This window comes from Rhipicephalus microplus, chromosome 4 (assembly GCF_043290135.1).
Source record: "Rhipicephalus microplus isolate Deutch F79 chromosome 4, USDA_Rmic, whole genome shotgun sequence".
Classification (NCBI taxonomy): domain Eukaryota; kingdom Metazoa; phylum Arthropoda; class Arachnida; order Ixodida; family Ixodidae; genus Rhipicephalus; species Rhipicephalus microplus.
The window spans coordinates 76,940,383-76,959,111 of NC_134703.1; the positions used below are offsets into that span (position 1 = coordinate 76,940,383).

An 18,729-nucleotide genomic window follows, 5' to 3' on the forward strand; every position below is an offset into this window, starting at 1 on the left:
AGCGGCCACACTTGCACACTGTATTGGGGAGGCTGTAGACAGAGTGCTTTATTGCCGTCGCAGCTAAACTAACAGAAAGATTCTGCAAGCGATAGTTTCATACATAATTGCTAATATATATATATATATATATATATATATATATATATATATATATATATATATATAACCGACGAATGAGGCCACGGCCTCTTCTTCTGTTGCTCCTCTTGCGTAGCGTAGAGACGTCGTCAAATCGGTTTAATGCGTGTCTTGGACACGACAGTCGTCCTGCACTCAGGCGCACCGTCAACAGCCTTCGAGAGCCATGGACGTGGCGGTGTAGTCGGTGCCGTACGCAGGGAACTGACCGTACTCGTGCGGCACGGCGATACCCGGCCTGACGTGCCAGCTCGGGGGCGGCGCTGGCTGTGAATGGTGCGGCATAGATGACTCCTTTCCAGCCGATGGCACGTCGTGGAACCTAGCCTTGGCCGGATCTGACGACGAGTTTCCTACCAACTCGGGGTCGCAGACAAATTTGTACACGTACCGTTCACCTGCGGCATTAAATGAAGACAGAGAGAGAGAGAGATATCACAAAAGAAAAGAGGGAAAGAAATAATGTTACGAAGTTCATTCGTCTCAGCCCGGTACCCTGCCCTTCAGGGAAAAGAAAGAGAAATGTGAAAAAAAAAGAGTTCGTGCATTACAGAGAAACGTTAATACAAGGAAGTGTTCATTGTCTAGTTTTTCCACGTTAAGTAATGTAGAAAAACCTTGCCTGCGAACAACCCACCCCCTCATTTTGCAACCAATACGAATCCGGGCTGCTTTGGTTCGTATTCCTCTCTTTCTCCGTCTTGCCTGTGATTCTATATACTCATGTACCAGTTAAATATTTAACGTATTCATGCAAATGGTGCGTCCGAGTGACAGTATCTGTAAGTTGACTGCCGTGCAATGTGTGTACGAAAATATTATTCGTTTTGCCCTCCATGCCACTACCACCAGTTGAATGTTGGCAGTATGACTAAATTATTAATAAATATTTGTGCTCAGGAAGTGCAAAAGCATAGCTGCTTGAGACGCACTGGAGCATTTCATATCGTGGGCGTACTAGGCCACTGACCCTAGCTTTATTCGGTTTAAAGCCTAGACTGCCTCTGATCGTATACTGAAGCTCGGAATTGCGTCTCCATCATCTTGACTGAGGATACACACTGCTCTAGATATCGACCAGTGCTAAAATCGATTGTCGTACACACGCGAGATTCAGAGACGGGTCACATAGCCTAATTAATATATATAAATCGACTAGCGAAAAGTGCGTCCTTCCCAGCTGTAGATTTAATATACTTTACGTCACCAAAGAGACAGGAAGTTCGTGTGGGTAAAGTTCAATATTTAAATAATAAACATAAAACAACTAACAATGTCCTACCTGCTGCACCGAAATATTGCAGGCTACCGAATTTAAAAAAAATGAATAGGACAAATGTCAAATGGTAATTTTTAAAAAGTAGAGAGAGAAAAAAGTAAAGTAGACAGCACCACCACCGTTGCCAAACATCTCAAACGAAACGAGCGAGGAACTCAGCGGCATTTTGTACAACAGACAGCAAAATATATCCTCACCTGTAGCAAGTGCGGCGAATCACCTCCACTAGGTGCGGGCCGTTTGTCTTATGCATCGTTAGTCACCATCGAATCGCAATCGCGGCATTTTCCAAATATTCGCGTCTTGTACGCATGCTTAAACAATTGTGGTCTCTAGGGCCTGTGTCCAACGCCAACAGGCTCCGTGCGCTCACCTGCCACCTTCTGCATGATGCCCTTCTCGTAGTAGTACCTCAGCGAGCGGCTCAGCTTGTCGTAGTTCATGGCTGGCCGGTTCTTCTGCACGCCCCACCGGCGAGCGACCTGCCGTTAGTTGTGGGAAGAGCGCCGGCAACAAAACTCTCTTCAGACTTATGCACTGTGACCATAATAGCATTTGATTATACCATTTTTAAAGATTCTTCATGCAGTTATGCGATTTTGCCAGAAAGAGCTATGTTAGTCCTTGAATTGCCAGAAACAGGGGATGTTACTTGGGGCATACACTCAAGCACCTATTTTGCTAATGATCTACAGTTCGCTGTAGCGAGGTTCTAACTGTGTGTTTGGCAGAATGTGGGAAAATTTTCCGAAGTGTAGGCCGACAAATTGCATGTGACATCCATTTGGAGCAACAGCAGAAAATAGAAGTGATTGTGGAACAAAGGTCGTCAAAATTGAGGTAAAAATGTTAAGTTTTGTTTTAGTTACTCTTTGTTAACAATGAATCATTATGTCCGTTGTCGCAAAAAAAAAAAAAGAAGAAACACCAGGTCTTTGCGGTAGGCGCAGCACAGTCGCAGCGATAGCTAGAAGAGCGGCCTTTCAGATCCTTTTTCAAAACACTCATTGCGTAGCTACTGCAAGCACACTTGCTTGGTACTCACTAGGGCATTAACAATAAACTTTTGGGTAGTAGGCCAACATTCGCTATGCTATTTTTCGTCATTCTTCTGAGAAGCGTGGTATCCGCTAAACACTTTCAAGGAATTTTGTGCCAATTGCCCATGCAGTGCCTGACGACAATGAGGAATTATGGCTGAAGTGGGTATGCGCCACCGTTATTAGGGGAACAAGAACAAGGTTTCGTGATGGTTTGGAACATTGGATAGCCCACTTGTTACGCTATTCACATTGTGCGATGACTGGTTGTTCTTTCGCTGTTGTAAAACGGTTTATAAGTCGTATTAACACGATTGATTTTTCCACAACAAGCCTGCCTAAGGCAAGTTTGACAAGTCACAGGAAATGATGTAGCTCAGTGGTAGAATACTGGGCTGGCACCCAGCCCACCTGGGTTAGAGCCGCACTGTGCCATTGGTGCGAGATCATGCCTACCTAAGACAAGTTTGACAAGTTACAAACACTGGCGTATTTCAGTGGAATATCGGGCTGGTACCCAGCGGATTTGGGTTCAAGCCCTACTTTGTCATTGGTGCAAAGCTTTTTTTTCTATTTTTGCTCGATGTGGCTACGAACACCGGTGGAGGTGGTGGACAACAATGACATCGCGGGACCCGGAAAGTGATCGCATAACAGCTTTCGCTGTAAAAGAAAGAAATTCTGGGCAGCTTGCACAAGGGGTGCATGGTTTGACTAACAGCGGAGCTTGTAGCCGATGTAGATTATTAACGTGGTTTTCATTAGCATGGAGTTACCTAGAGAGTCTTTAATTAACAAGGTCCTCCACCCCCCCCCCTTCTCCAGTCTGCTTCTTTCTCTCGGTTTTTTTTTTTCCTGACTGTTACCTTTATGCGTTCCGCGTGTTTAAAAGAAATTGTTAACGATTTAGAGTACTTGGTACTCTACTATGAGAGCATAAAGCATTTCCGTGGGTCTCAGACTTGACGGGGCACTGTCAAAAAATAAACTGAAAAGTGATCTCATAACAGCTTTTGCTGTAAAAGAGAAATTCTGGGCAGCTTGCACAAGTGCTGCAAGGCCTGACTAACAGCGGAGCTTGTGGCCGATGTAGATTATTAGCGTGGTTTTCATTAGCATGGCGTTACGTATAGCATGCCTTTAATTAACAAGGACCTCTCTCCCCCCTCTGCTTCTGTATGCTTCTTTATCTCAGTTTTTTTTTCTCACTGTTACCTTTATGCGTTCCATGTGTTTAGAAAAAGTTGTTAATGCGTTAAGTGTTAAGAGTACTAGGTACTCTACTATGAGGGAGCATGAAGCAATGCTGTGGGCCTCAGACTTGATGAGGCCCTGTCGAAAAAGAATCCGTGCTTCTTTTTTAATGCATTCTGAAGCACATGCATGGCACACGTATTGAAAAAAAAAATGTCTACATAGCAAATTCGTCATGTCAACCTCAATGCAGACGGTTGTCATAGAGCTTTTTATACGGTATGTTATTAGGTGACAGATGGAATAAACATACTACTGCTATACTCATTTCTCTCATGTGCGTCGCCAAGAGCAAGTCTTTTCTTCTATATAGTTAATCATAAGAGGAAGAGGGGATGAAGAAAGCACTCCCCGGCCGAGTTATTGCAGAATAACTTTGTCCGGGGAGGATTGGTGCGGTAAGTTTGCTGAACATCTTATTCATGGCGCAATGTTTGGAACATGAAGACGGGAAACAAGAAAGACAGATGTGCGCCAACTACCAACTGTTTGTTGACAGCAAAGGGTGCAAGCAAACTTCTGCGCAGGCGAAGATTTGTGAAGAAGTGACAACATATCAAGGAGGTTTGCTGCAACATACACGCCAAGCGGAAAGATGTGTAGTAAAACAGGATAACTAAAATCTATATAACACAATCGATGTTTCACTGAAACAGCTGGTTAGCATACCGGGTTAAATAATAATGCATTATTTAAATAATAAACTGTTTATACATACTACACAATTAACACAATTTAAGTGGTTAACTTCCCCGCCTTTCCTCGCTTCCCTGTTTTTCATCCATCCCTCTATCCTCTGTCGTCATCATGCCACTCGAAAATGTGCTGAACCAACATGCCCTGTCAGCCATCGTTACCTCCTCGGGATCGGTGAGCTTGAACTCGAGGCCCCGACCCGTCCATGTGATGCACGGCGCGTTTCCCGGGTTCCTTAGCAGTGCAGCGAGGAACTGCCACAGCTGGAGCGAACCCCGACCTGCGGACGAGCAGCCCATGGCCTGCTGGTGTTGCTCCTCGGCGAAGCCGATTGGCCCTACTGGGGCTGACAGTGCCCGAGGTTGCAGCGTCAATGGTTCGGACAGGGTGCCTGGGCAACCCGGGGACACGGGGGGCGAAGGAGGGGGCTCGAACTTCACCGGTGATTGGTGTCCTGCAAAGCGCCGATCGTTATTACGTTATAGCTTTCCGAGCTCACTTCAAAACTCACTACAAACCGACTTAAAACTCACTTATAACTCACTTGAAATGTCGCCTCAGCCCTTCGTCCCAAACATAACCTACTTCCCTACTTCCACGACTGTTTTCATCGCTGCACGGGCGTAGCCAAGGAGGGGGTGGCGGTGGAGGACTCAATGTTTGTCCCGAAAATTTTCAATCTTGCGTGCGCGTATATACACGCACTCTGCAGGCGTGCACGTGGGCATACATAATATATAAAGTATGTGAATATTACGTTATAGATAAAGTAACGCTTCGTGAAACGCGCCTTCCTCTTGGTAGTCCGCGCCTTCTTATGGCGACCCATGGCCGCAACTGTCTCGACACGGAGGGCTGTTTTTTGTTTTTAGGGCAAAGCACTTTAAAGGCAACGCTTGTCCAGTGTGTCCGTTACATTACATGGGCCAACGCTCGGGTAACGTACGGTATAGCCGAAACATACGTGAGACACAAAAGAATGTTTAGCAGTAGACTAATATCAATAGCAGCAACGTAAAGCACGCACTCGCCACACAAACCCTTTATAATAGTCGGCGATTTCAAAGTATATATTATAGACATTAGGACCTAGTTTTGCCCACTCGTCACGATTCACGTCGTGTAGATGCCCTATTTTTTTTTAGCCAACTTAGCTGGCACGGTGTTATCTGGGTAAAACTAAGTGGGGTAAAATGTTGCCCAGTGCATACGTGACTCTGCATGATGTCACTCGAGTTGGCGCGTATAGCGTTGTTCGACTTGGCACGAGTGCTCCGGCGAGGTTGGGCAGGTCGGCGCGCCACTGTTATCTCAGCATACACTTGACGTGACGTCACACTAGCTGTGCGAGGCGAGTAGGCAACGGCGCATCGAGGTTTTTTTCTTTGTTTTTTTTTCCTCAGACAGGGTCGGTAACATTGCGAATAGCTTAACCGCCTTCTATTTCAAAAATGTAGAAAGAAACACGCGAGAGACAGACGCCAAGTTGAATTTGTTGACAGACACGATCGGTGATTGAGAAAGACTTTATTGAACCATTGCCTATAATGCAGTTAAACACAGAGATAACACGTTTCGGATTCACTGGTTATCTATCTTCGGTGGTGGTTCATCAATTTCGACGTGTTGAGAGAAGCTGCGCCTGCGACTACGAACGGGCAAAGGTGGTGCTTCTTTTATCAAGCATCGTTCACGCGTTACAGCGGCTACAGTACGTACTCCGAGCACCGCCGACTTTCTCGCGTATGAATGAGGATGAGGGTGGGCTGGAAGCGCCGACGAGAGCGAGGGAAAGACGCCGTGGCTGTACAGGTTGTACAACGTCCGCGAGCAAAACGTTACGTCGCGTGACTCAAGTTTCTCGTCAAAACCACCGAGTCACTTCAGCAATGTTGGACCGGTTGGATCCTCAGACCTGCTGAGCCCAACGAGGAAAGCGGACGAATGTGTCTGTGCTCGCGTGACAACGTGTACTGCGGAACCGATCTACTGGACGAGCTCTCCAGCGGAAAAAAAAAAGGTACGTAACATAACTTAAATGTGCCGAAATTGGGCTCGTAGGTTTACGTTAAGCATGGCATTAAGTAACGCAATTAAACGTTATGAAAGAACAGAGACAGACATCAAGAAGTAATTGGTACGGCCATACTTAAAACCGCTCTTGGTGTGTTCCCCCTTCTAGCATTCTCGTTGCACGTTCTAAACTGTTGTCCGCTGCGGTGGTGTAGCGGTCACACGGTGCTGGGCTCCTGACCCATATGTCGCGGGTTTCATACCGGGAGCGGCGAGGCCAAAAGGCAGAGGCGCGTGTGCTGTGCGGTTTCAGTGCACCTTAACGACCGCCAGATGGTCAAAATCAACATAGCCCACTCTTACGGCGTCTCGCATTATCATATCGCGATTTTGAACGTAAAACACCAAATATTGCTAAGCTGTTCAAGGCAACGCTCAGAGTAAGCAAAATTTGCCCTTTTTGCAAGACGTAACTGGATTCGCGAAGGAAAAAGCGTGTCGTTTTAAAACCCGTTCATTTGGAACGTTGGAACCACGTGTTGCGTACTTGCTGGCCGCAGTGTCGTTGATGACCAATGGGGACGTGTTTTGTGTCAATGCGGTCAGCTTGATCAGTGCTAGTGATTACTAGTATATGAACGTGCCATGACGTGCTATAGATGTGCTTGTTTGCGGCTATTGTCTCGCTGATAGCCCGTGCTTGCTCTACAAGGACGCTTCGATGGGTGTGCAGCCTAATAGCTTCCTGCCAAGTTGCAGAAATGAACGTTTACCTTTTAGTAAAGCAAAATCACTTGATCCGTGCCAACTCACAAAAGATAGAACGAAAGGGTACGAGAACATATTTTTTCAGTGAACAAGGAATATGGGCGACACCTGTAGACCTTCATGTAGATACTGCGTATGCGCACACATATTCGAAAATACGGCATCTTGGGGAAAGCAAATATTAAGCTACAAGTGGAAGTACCAAAAACCTATTTCATCGCCATTATGGCTTTAGAAAACACGCGACCATGCCATCGGTGTCGTTTTTGGGAGAGGCAGTTCTATTCGTTGATCTCGAGTAATTATGGTCAGCGATGATGTAGAAGAGGTTTTATATTTGCTTTTTTGTTATTGCATAGATGCCTCTACTCGCAGTTTTCTTCAGTTTTGAATAGGTCCATAGCAAGACGGCACGTCATCTGCTACGGTACTTCCGTATCTAAGTATATATATATATATATATATGCCTTCGTTGCTTTAAGGCGTTTAAAGTGCCTGCTGTGCAGTGTAGTCGGCAAGGTCACATGTGTGAATCTGCGACATGCTTGTTGCCGCTTGTTCAGTGAATGTGTTCTTGAATCCTTTTGCGAATGAATATACGACATTTTATTTTGCGCATCTCAAAGAACAAAGGGAAAAGTGGAAGTGGGCGAACACGAGGAACGGTGAGAGGTGGGTTTCGAGCGCAGCAAGCAGTTACCCTTTGAAATACGTAGTAATCGTTTCCAGAAATCGCCTCAATTCATTATTTTCAAGCATAAACGGTGACCACTTCAAGACCTCTCACACACATGAGCAAACGTTACCAAATATCAACATACAGTTCTATCCAATTCAATTTTTATTTCACTTTACACTTGAAAGAAAGGGGACAAGACTAAAAGCTACTCCAGCTTGACAGAGGTCCTGTCCCTTTTACGAATGGCAGCAACACAGTGCAGAGAAAAAATAAGCGCTACAAATTAAAAACAAAATAATACGTGACAACAATACAGTTCCAAAAAAAAAAAACAAAGTTTGTATGCATCAGTATATATATTTATATATGTACACACGAGAAAAAATGTGCCTATGAATGGAAATGTGGATTTCGCGGATTTAAATTTTCAAACCTGCTACACAAGTATATATAAGCAGGCCTATATACGCACGTGTATACGCTTTTTGGTAATACGTTCTACACAATTTGAACATGAGGGTAAGGAAAGAAAGAAAAAGAAATATATTATGTACAACCGTTAGAAATTTATGTGGCGTGACTGTCAAAATAGCCTTATTTCTTTATTAGAGTAGCACAGAGGATCAAGATCGGCCTTTATAAGCCTATTAAGTATGACTGGCGCACTATGTTTTAATGATTGTTCGTCATATTTGTTTCGAGGTGTAGGGACATGCCACTTTTACTTATGCCTAGTAGGACGTACGATGACAGCATATAATTAAAATTAAGCGTACTCTGTCTGATGAAGTACACCGATATAATAGTTTCTATGGCATACTCTGCGTCGCCAACTATCTGTGAAATTTATGGAAACAGCTGAGCGCGTAAAAGGTCCACGGGACAAAACGGCTGCTCAATTAATGCTATTGTCGCACGTAAGACGATTGAAGTCGATTTTGAAGCACTGAGTAGCATGGCGTGAAGTGCTGGTAAGCTGTGTTATAACTTAGACTAATAGCCTTAAATGCTATACGTTACACAAGTGTAAGGTGAGTGTGTATAATTGCATGCATTGAAACATAAAGTACGATTGCGGGAGGCAACGACATATCACGTAAAGGAATACTTAAAGGCTTAAAGAAACAGAAAACTATGAGCGCATTTAATTTTTAGAGTAAGAAACAGTTTAAATACGGTCATTCGCCAAATCGAACCCGAGATGCTATCTTTGCAAATGGAAAGTAAAAAAAATAATTTTACGGCTGAGCAACATGATAGCAAATCGACAGACATTTCATGATGCCATTATGTGCACAAAGTCTTCGTATGTCACAAAACATGCGCGATAAGATGCACCCTTTGTGGCAAAAACAAGCATGTGTCCAGAAGTGGATGCCCTTTGAATGAAAAAAAAAGACCGCTTGCACAATTATCTCGTGGTGACTGAATTTGCTATTCAAGCTACATTATGCAGGAATTTGTGATCAAAGGCACCATGAGGTCTAGATATAACACGCACAAAGTGACGGCACAGGCAAGAATGCCCGTACGGCAGCACGGTCTCGAACCGAAAGACGATGCAGAAGAAAGCCTTAGCCTACAATCCTTTGCGTGAGCCAACATTTTGCTATCCATCTATTCGGTACCTCACGCTTGCCGACCTTGCAGCTTTAGTTATTTGTGTGTGTCACTATGGCACGATTCATTGCGTCTTGAGACTGGTCCGTGTTTGGGGGCAGCACACTTATGTTATAGATTGATTTTCTTCGCACTGCGAGGTATGTTCTCGAAACGAGGGCGCAGTGCGACGAATTCCATCACAACCGCCTCTGGACAACGTGACAACGTAATAAATGTCCAAAAAACAGACCGAAGGTCGCAGAACGGTACGGCTAAATGCGGCGCAACATCCGAGCAAAGGGTTAGAAGGAAAGAAGATAATCTCGTCGTCACGACAACCGGCAGATAGTACTGCCGCTTATCGCCCGAAGAAACCGCGCGAGTCTTCCTACCTTATCATTGTCAGACAGAGTTATCGCTGTGCTGCGGCGTTAAGGCTCGACCGCGTGCACGGAACCGCATGCACAAGCGGCGGCGACAAACTTGCACTATCGCGTCGCGGTGGCTGCGACCGCATGTGGCCAACAAAGTGTCATTGTTGCTTAAAAGAAAACCACCCCGTGCATACCCGTAAACTGCGAATACAAGTTTAAAAGTTGGTCGATGATAACATGCCAATGTTATTAGTCTTCAGTGGCATAAAGAAGTCACGAAAGCATTTCATGACCTTCTTTTTTCACAATCTTTTGTTTTGCCGCAACAGGGTGCCCTGAAGCGTACCTTACAACGGCTACGACGCACTTTGCATGACGATTTCACATTGCAGCAAGCAAACATAATTGTCAGAAGCTACCGTCCGAACATCAAAACGAACCTTCCTAACAAGACTTGCGACAAAATGCGGCTGCTTTCTCACTCTCCGCATCAGATGCGAATGCAAATATGGTGGTCGATACCTTGCCTTCCGTGAAGTACCGAGAAGAGGCCATCTTTCAGAATCACTAGGTGGGATTCTCATTACAGAAGCCTATTGGCGACCGCCGCAGCTCAGGCTCTATCGACCAGGGCCTTCTGGCTTGCTAGGTCGGAGCAGCTGAGCAATCCGCGCTCAAGAGGTGGTTGTGTTGGAGCAAGGTTCGGGGTAGATTGTCATGCCCACACAATGTAGAAAATGTCCGAAGACGTCTCCGCACAGTGTGAGTATTTTTCTGTACGTGCAGATTGAAAGCGTTTCAGTACTGACGGGCCTCTGCTTGTGTTCGGCATACACTTGTCTTTTATTTCTAAGAGGCCGTTCTTTGTCCCACTGGCCACAAAGTCCGTGCTAAACTTCGGGAGAAATATATACTGCTCCTTCGATAAAATGCACAGAGGCTGTTTGCCTCAAAAAGTTTAACCAAAAAGTTATTCGCACAAGTTATTGCGTTCGCTTAAAATTAGTCTTCGCTTTGGCCTTTACCGTACTTTTTTTTCTACCACAAGCTTACAATGACGCATGTGTGAATGACGTAGCGAAAACGCTCACTCGGATAGCGGCAAAGGCGAAAGGAGACGTTGATCGATTAAATGATCCTGCAGGGCAGCCAGTGGAGTAGAGTTTTAGTCATTAAAGACGATGGTTTTTCTTGGGACACCCCAACGCAGAAATTTTGGTCTTCCTCTCTGTCTTTCTGTATGTCTGTCACATGATTCAGCCACCCGGCTAGAGTTTAAGCACTTGCTGAACGCCTAGCCATCTCGAACTGGTGGCTGCGTTCTTACTTGTGAACATTGTCTATAAAAAAAGGAAGCATTACGCGTATTTGAGGCGCAATATCAAAATATTAGGTGACGTGTTCCTTAACTAGAAAATACATAGATACGTAAATCTAAAGACCCTAGTGTCCGCAAATGAGTTCTGCGAAAATCCGCAAGGTGGCGGAAAGGTTAAAAAAAGGGAAGCCTGGACCGAGACGAATCGACCCTGGATCAGGAGGAATTTTAGGCAACTAAGAAGCTAAGAAGCTTTTCTTTTCCTGAAATTCGTAGACTTTCTTGTGGCTTCATGCTACAACGGGGGTGGGGGTGGGTTGGGGGGGTTGTCTATGTTCCCTTTGTTAACCGCAGTGGTTGTTACACGGCGCTCAAAATGTGACGCTTACACGAAAAAGCGCTCGGCCAATGATATGATGCTACTACCTGACAGTGGCCCTCGGTTCTGCTTAAGCTCTTGTTTCCCGATACCACTGCCAGACAGCGTCGATATCTCACGCAGTGCCTCCTCTATACCGGCAAGATGCAGCCGATACAACATAGAAGAGGTGCTGTCTGAGGCAAGGTAAAACATAAACGGCCTCTTGGCTAGCAGAAGGTTCCTTCGATGCCATTTGCAGCGGAGCTCGTGAATACACGGCCAATTTTAATAGGAGCGTGTAGGGGAAGTGGTTATGTTGTAAGAAGGAAAAGAAAAGAAAAGTGAGCCCCGTAACTGTCTGCTTCCGGGAGCGACACCTCAACAGTAGCTCACAAGGGGTGGGGGTGAGGAGGGATTAAAAGGATATGAATAAAGGTGTAGAGAGAAAGATAAATGAAGTAAGCGTGAAAGCGACAACACATCGAGGGGATAGAAGAGATAGGTAAGATGGGAACACGGTCACAGGAGTCCGAGGATGGGGCACGACTTGCGAGAGCTCTTGTCGGCGTCAGGAGATGGATTAGAGCAAGTCCAGTCGGTCAGAGCTACAGTGTCGTCGGAGGTCGGCGTCAGGAGATGACGTAGGGGGAGCCCAGTTGGCCAGAGCTACGCCGACGTCGGAGATCGCGAGCGCACAACCGCTCGGCACGGAATAGGAAGTGCCGGACTGGTGGTGCTGTGCGTATTCGAAATGTCGACGTGTGGCATGACTTTTCCTTTTTCGGTCTAAACGCTTGTTAGCGATGGTTGCGTAACTACACGGAAAGTGTGTACCTGTAGGTGAGATCAACTATGTTTGCAAGAACTTGGAGCGCACTTGAGCTTCGCCTCTAAACGTGGAGCGTGACCGCGTTCCACCTTTGTAGGCGTTACCTTCTCATTCCCGTGTGATTATCCGCTTCGCGTTGAACACCTCAACAGTGCCGTGAGGGAAGGAACACCCGCGCGTGTGGCAATAGCCGTTGTAAAAATAGTGTCCTAAAATTACCTAGAGGGGACTCTGGCACTGCTATTGTTCAGCGACCATGGGAATTATGGGTCTGACATAAATTTGCCTATGGTCTTCGTGCTTGCGGGTGGCGAATAGCGCTTGTAGCCTCGTTTAATGCTGTCTTCTTGTTTCGTTTTGTTTCGAAGGAAAAAAAAAAGAACTGTTTTTCACTTCGTGACCTCATTTCAAGTGCTAAGCCTAAAATAATAAGGTGGCGAAGAGTAACTGCCGAACATTTGCCGGTTGCTGTTTCGTAAAAAAGCAGCTCCAAGCCACGCGAAGCCATTACGACCGTAAAATACGAAGACTAGGCAAAGACATGTCATACCCATAATTACCATGCTCACTGAAACACTGTGCGTTGCAGCTGCCATAGACACTATAGTGTAGGGTGACTCGATGCGCGCGCCCCCGCGCGCATCGAGGCACCGTACAGCGGAGGAGCGAGCGCCGAGGCACTCTACTATAGTGTCTGGATGGATGGATGGATGGATGGATGGATGGATGGATGGATGGATGGATGGATGGATGGATGGATGGATGGATGGATGGACGGACGGACGGACGGACGGACGGACGGACGGACGGACGGACGGACGGACGGACGGATGGATGGACGGACGGATGGATGGACGGACGGATGGATGGATGGATGGATGGATGGATGGATGGATGGATGAATGGATGAATGGATGGATATGGCTGTACCCTTTAGATCGGGCGGTGGCTAGCGCCACCAAGCCGTAAAACCTAATGAACCAAAAACTATATCTATTTTTTTTCCTTAAAAAGTGAGTTTGAGGATTCGTACTTTGCAGTGAAGAGTTCAATCTTCACTCGTGCCTTGACTTTAGCCACCAATCAGATAACCTCCTTCTAGTTAAGTATACCCGCTTAAAGTTTATTTTGCCCTCCCGGTCCCTAAACCCCAGTGCTTTGAAAAACTCTGCGCCATCATCCTGAACTATAGGGTGAAGCCCTTTACAGAACATTATCAAGTGTTCGGCTGTTTCTTCTTCCTCTCCACACGCACTGCATACTGTGTCTACACCTTCGTATTTGGCCCGATATGTCTTGGTTCGCAGTACTCCCGTCCTGGCCTCAAACAGTAGAGAACTACCCCGAGTATTATCATAGATCCTTTCCTTGGCAATTTCCTACTTAAAAGTTCGATAGATCTCTAGTGCGGACTTCTTAATCATGCCCATTCTCCACATGTCAGTCTCCGTTTCCTTCACTTTCTTCTTAACCGATAGTTCTTTTTGGTTTGGCCACCTGCTGTTTTCTAAGTATTTACCAGTCAACTTCCTGGTTCGCTTCCTCCATTTTGTATCGACATTCTTCATGTACAAGTAGCTGAAAACCTTCCTAGCCGAACGCTCTTCCCCCATTTTTCTCAATCGCTTCTCAAATTTTATCTTGCTGCTAGCTTCCCTGCCCTCAAATGATGTCCATCCCATATCACCTTGTACTCCCTGATTTGGTGTATTCCCGTGAGCTCCTAAAGCAAGCCTACCTATTCCACGTTGCTTAATTTCTAATCTTGCTTGAACTTCTGATCTCATGCACAAGACCGCATTGCCGAACGTCAGCCCAGGAACCATGACCCCTTTCCATATTCCTCTCACAACATCATACCTATTGAAATTCCACAGTGCCCTATTTTTCATGACTGCTGCATTTCTGTTACCTTTAGTCGTCACGTATATTTCGTGTTCCCTCAGATAATCGGTCCCGTTGCTAATCCATACGCCCAGATATTTGTATTTATCTGTTATCCCTAGCGTGACCTCCTGTATTCTAAGCTCACTACCTTCGTTGTCATTGAAAATCATGACTGCTGAATTTTCCTTACAGAATCTAAAATCTAACCTATCTCTCTCATTACCGCAGATGTCCATTAATCTCTGCAAATCTCCCTTGTTGTTGGCCATTAGCACTATATCATCTACGTACATTAATGCTGGTAGTGCCTGATCAATAAGTTTTCCTTGTTTGACTAAAGAGAGGTTGAAGCCCAGTCCACTTCCCTCTAATTTTGCCTCTAATCCTTGTAGGTACATCATGAATAATAAGGGTGACAGGGGGCACCCCTGCCTGAGCCCCCGTTTTACCTCTGCAGGCTTGGATACCTGTTTTTCCCACTTTATAACTACCTTGTTACCTTTATAGATACCCTTTAAAAGATTAGTGACTACATGTTCCACGCCTAGTGTGTCCAGTATTCCCCACAGTTCCTCTTGAACCATGCTATCGTACGCTCCCTTGATATCCAAAAATGCTAGCCACAGTTCCTTTTCTGCTATTTCGATGCACTGCGTCAGTGAGAACAGATTGTCTTCCAACCTCCAGTGTTTCCGAAACCCATTCTGCAGTTCCCCCAGCACACCCTCATCCTCTATCCACGCCTGCAGTCTTTCCTTTATAATCTGCATCGTCAGCCTGTAGACCACTGATGTCACTGTTATAGGACGGTAGTTGTTTATGTCAGCTTTGTCCCCCTTTCCTTTATAGATCATGCTCATCCTGCTAAGTTTCCATCCATTGAGAACTTCACCATCGATTATTATTGTGCTCACTGCCTCTCTCAAAGCCTGCTTAGACTTCGGACCTAATGTCTTTATCAGCCTAATTGGAATGCCATCTGGGCCTGTTGATGTACTACTAGGAACCCTTTTCTCAGCCCTTTCCCACTCTTGTTGTGAAAATGGAGCCATTGCACCACTTGATTCGTCCTTGTCTATTGTGGTGCATAAAGTACTTCTTTGTTGAAGTTTTTCTGTCACCCTTGTTCTTATATATTCAATAGCTTCGTCCCCTTCTAGCCTACCACCTTGGGCTGTGGTTATAAAACTCAGCTCTAGGCTCGTCTCATTTCTTAGGGAGTTTAGATGGTTCCGAAATTTCGCAGCTGCCTTTCTATCTTTTTTATGTACTTCTGCCAGCCACTGAGCTCCCTTCCTTCTAATCTTTTCATTGATCAGAAGGGATGCATCGCTTCTACAGCTTAGAAAGGTTGCCCATTTTCTTTCAACATCATCTGTCGGTTCACCCCGCTGCTTAGCATGTCTCTGTTCCCTAGAGGTTTCCTGACGTTTTGCTATGGCTCTCTTAACTTCCTCATCCCACCAAATTTTGGGTTTGTGTCTTCTTTTTCGGGGTGACTTGTCACGCGTCTTAGCAAGCTCTAGCTCAAAGAGTCTAATTAGATTCGTGTATGTCCGCACTGTCTTATTATCCTCCGTGATTACTTTCTCAGTTTGTTTAGTGGCTATTTCAATTTGCCTTTCTGGATAAAAATTTTCCTGTAGTTGCTCATCTTGTCTCCTTCCCACTTTCACTGCTCTTCCAAAACTTAGCTTGATACGTTTGTGATCGCTACCCAGACTTCTGGAGCCACCTTCATCTATGTGCATTCCCCTGAGCTTATCATACATCATATGTGACATCAGTGCATAATCTATCGTTGACTGAAGCCTTCCTACCTCCCATGTTATTTGCCCTTCACACTTATCGGTACTGTTGCAAATAATCAAATCAAGCCTTTCACACATATCCATGATCATTTTGCCTTTCGGGTTGGTATACCCATCTATATCTTCTATGTGCGCATTCATGTTTCCTAGTATAATTATCTCGCTCTCTCTTCCTAACTGCTGAATGTCCTTTGATATACACTCTACCATTGCCTGGTTTTCCTCTCTGGCCTTTGCTCCCGTCCACAAGTAAACGAAACCAAGGAGTGTCATTTGACCTGCCACTTTCCCTTTTAGCCATAAATGTTCCTTGCACTCCTCCTTGACCCTTTGTCAGTCTGTACTTTTACGAATGAATGCCCCAATACCACCCCACTTTCTGCTGCCTTCTGTTCTATTACAATATTCACACGCGTAGTCCGGATTGTTCGGAGGTTGTTCCATGTCCCTGAGATGTTTTCTACAAAACCGTATACCATCGGCCTCTCTTCCCTTAGCTGTTCTTCTATCTCTTCCCACTTCAGCCTGTTCCTACCACCCTGCATGTTAATATACCCTGTCTGAATTGGCTCGGCGCTCGTGGCTACGTCTATTTATGCCCCGGACTCTACCTATCTTAGATATTGGTGCCACTTTGGAATCGTATCTGTCTATACCACCTGTCTAAGAGTCTCCCTGATTGTTTTCCTCGTTACTAGCTATCCTGCACCCCGAAGGGCTCGCTTGCCCCCCAAAAAAGCTGCTGCGCGTCCTGCAAGTCGCCAACCCACCTCATGACCTAGCCGCCCATCGAAGTGAATTCTGTCTCGTTGAAACCCCCCCCCCCCCCACCTATGCACCTGTCTGTTTATTTCCACCACCTCAAAACCTTTCTCTCGACTCATCCGCCATATCTCTTGGTTTGCGTTGACCATCGCTCTTTGCAGGTTGCTATCACGCACCGGTACCTCCGGTATCGTGCATAGCACTACCTGTACCTTAGGAGAAGTGGCGCGCATGTCATCGACGCCTTTCGCCAGTGTGGCTGCTAGTCCTGCTGCATCTTCATTTAGGACATCGTTTAAACATCGTCTATGCCAGCGCCAGAGCTCCCTCTAGCGTGTATTTAGAAAACTGTATGGTTGTAATGGTTGTAAACGCCCTTGGGACGCCTACTGGAAATACTGTTGGGAGGTAACGCCGACGACTGGCAACTCACTATTTTGCGGAGCAGCGACCTACCCACCATGCTTCTGTAAAAAAATTCACGTGCAAATACGTAGCTGCCAATTATGTTGATACTGTGGATAATTATTGTGAGCATAATGACGGTGAGTATAAGGAGTTATGGCTCAGCCCTTCGTAATGCCTAAATGCAAATGGTAGTAAAACGAAAACGATACACTTTCACAAGTAAAAATTTTGTATGTATAAAACGAGGCACTCTATTTAAGTAAAGCCTGATTATTCGGACTGTGGCAAGCATAAAGATGCAACACAGGTGCAGCACGCAACTCTTGTAAACAGAGTGACAGAGAGAGAGACGATATGAAAGTACATAAATGTGAACTAACGCAATGGTGGGTCTGCTACCTTACACTTAAATAATAGCGAAAGTTGGGCTAGTTGGTGGTTCATACTTGGGAAGTAAAAACAGAGCGAAAATATAGACAAGGACATCAGCGCGGTGTCGTCTCTTACTCTGTCCTTGTCTATATTTTTGCGCTGTTTTTACTTACACTTAAAGATGTGAGAAAGGGTAAATATGAACAAAGAAAAAAGAAAGTTACGAGGAATACTAAAGAAGTTTCCAGTGCGAACACCTCCAACATTTGCAAAATTTCTTTGTTTTCTTCTTTTGTTGTTTTAGATGCTCTCTTCAGGATTTCGGATTCATTAAAGATGAATCCGAAATCCTTCACTCTATATCTCACCTGTTTTGTGTGTGTGCATTTCTGGTATATATATATATATATATATATATATATATATATATATATATATATATATATATATATATATATATATATATATATATATATATATATATATATATATATATATATATATATATATATATATATATATATATATATATAAGAGTGTGTCCGCTCCGAGGTGCAAACAGTGTTTCCAATGCTGCGCTTCGTCCCTAACCGAACAACAGCGATAAAAACACTCGTGCCACTACTAAGAAAACGTATCCCTGTTAGGTGTGCGAACAGTTTGAAACAACACGCTCGGAATTGCTAGGGGCGCAGCTGAATTTCGGACAGCCACGCAGCATCACATACACGCCGACCCGCAGGCTTCTCCGGACCCCGCTGCTCGACTTCGTGTCTTCCAAGTTTAAATGCAAGGAAGACGTGACGAGAGTTGATCCCAGTGATTTGACGATGCCGGTGGCGCACACATTTTAAAGATGCCGCCGCGGACGCATCAGCGCGCTTTTTGGTCTTCTGACTCCGTCCAATTTTATTTGTTTCTTTTTCTCGGCGAAGAAATTCCCATTGGTGACTTCGCGATCGACCGCCGCAGGAAACATTCCAGTTCAGGCGTTTTTTTTTCGGCGCTAATTGATTTTCGGTCCCGAGTCTCGTGGTTTCTCATAAAACATGATCCCACATACTGACGTCATGGGCACCGAGCATATTCTGCCGTGTCGAAGGTCCAGTGGTGTTGACTTTGAGGACAAGCA

General features: G+C 45.3%; 1 protein-coding gene across 1 annotated transcript in view; it reads right to left on the reverse strand.

Moving 5' to 3' along the window:
• Positions 1–219: 219 nt before the first annotated feature.
• LOC142813940 (uncharacterized) overlaps positions 220–18,729 on the reverse strand; it is a 31,418-nt gene continuing 12,908 nt past the window's right edge. Inside the window, exons 2-4 of the mRNA XM_075891894.1 lie at positions 4,572–4,864; positions 1,794–1,902; positions 220–539 (exon numbers count right to left, since the gene is read on the reverse strand). Of these exons, the coding sequence (XP_075748009.1) occupies positions 289–539; positions 1,794–1,902; positions 4,572–4,864 (653 nt within the window). The 3' untranslated portion in view covers positions 220–288. The remainder of the gene's footprint in view (positions 540–1,793; positions 1,903–4,571; positions 4,865–18,729) is intronic.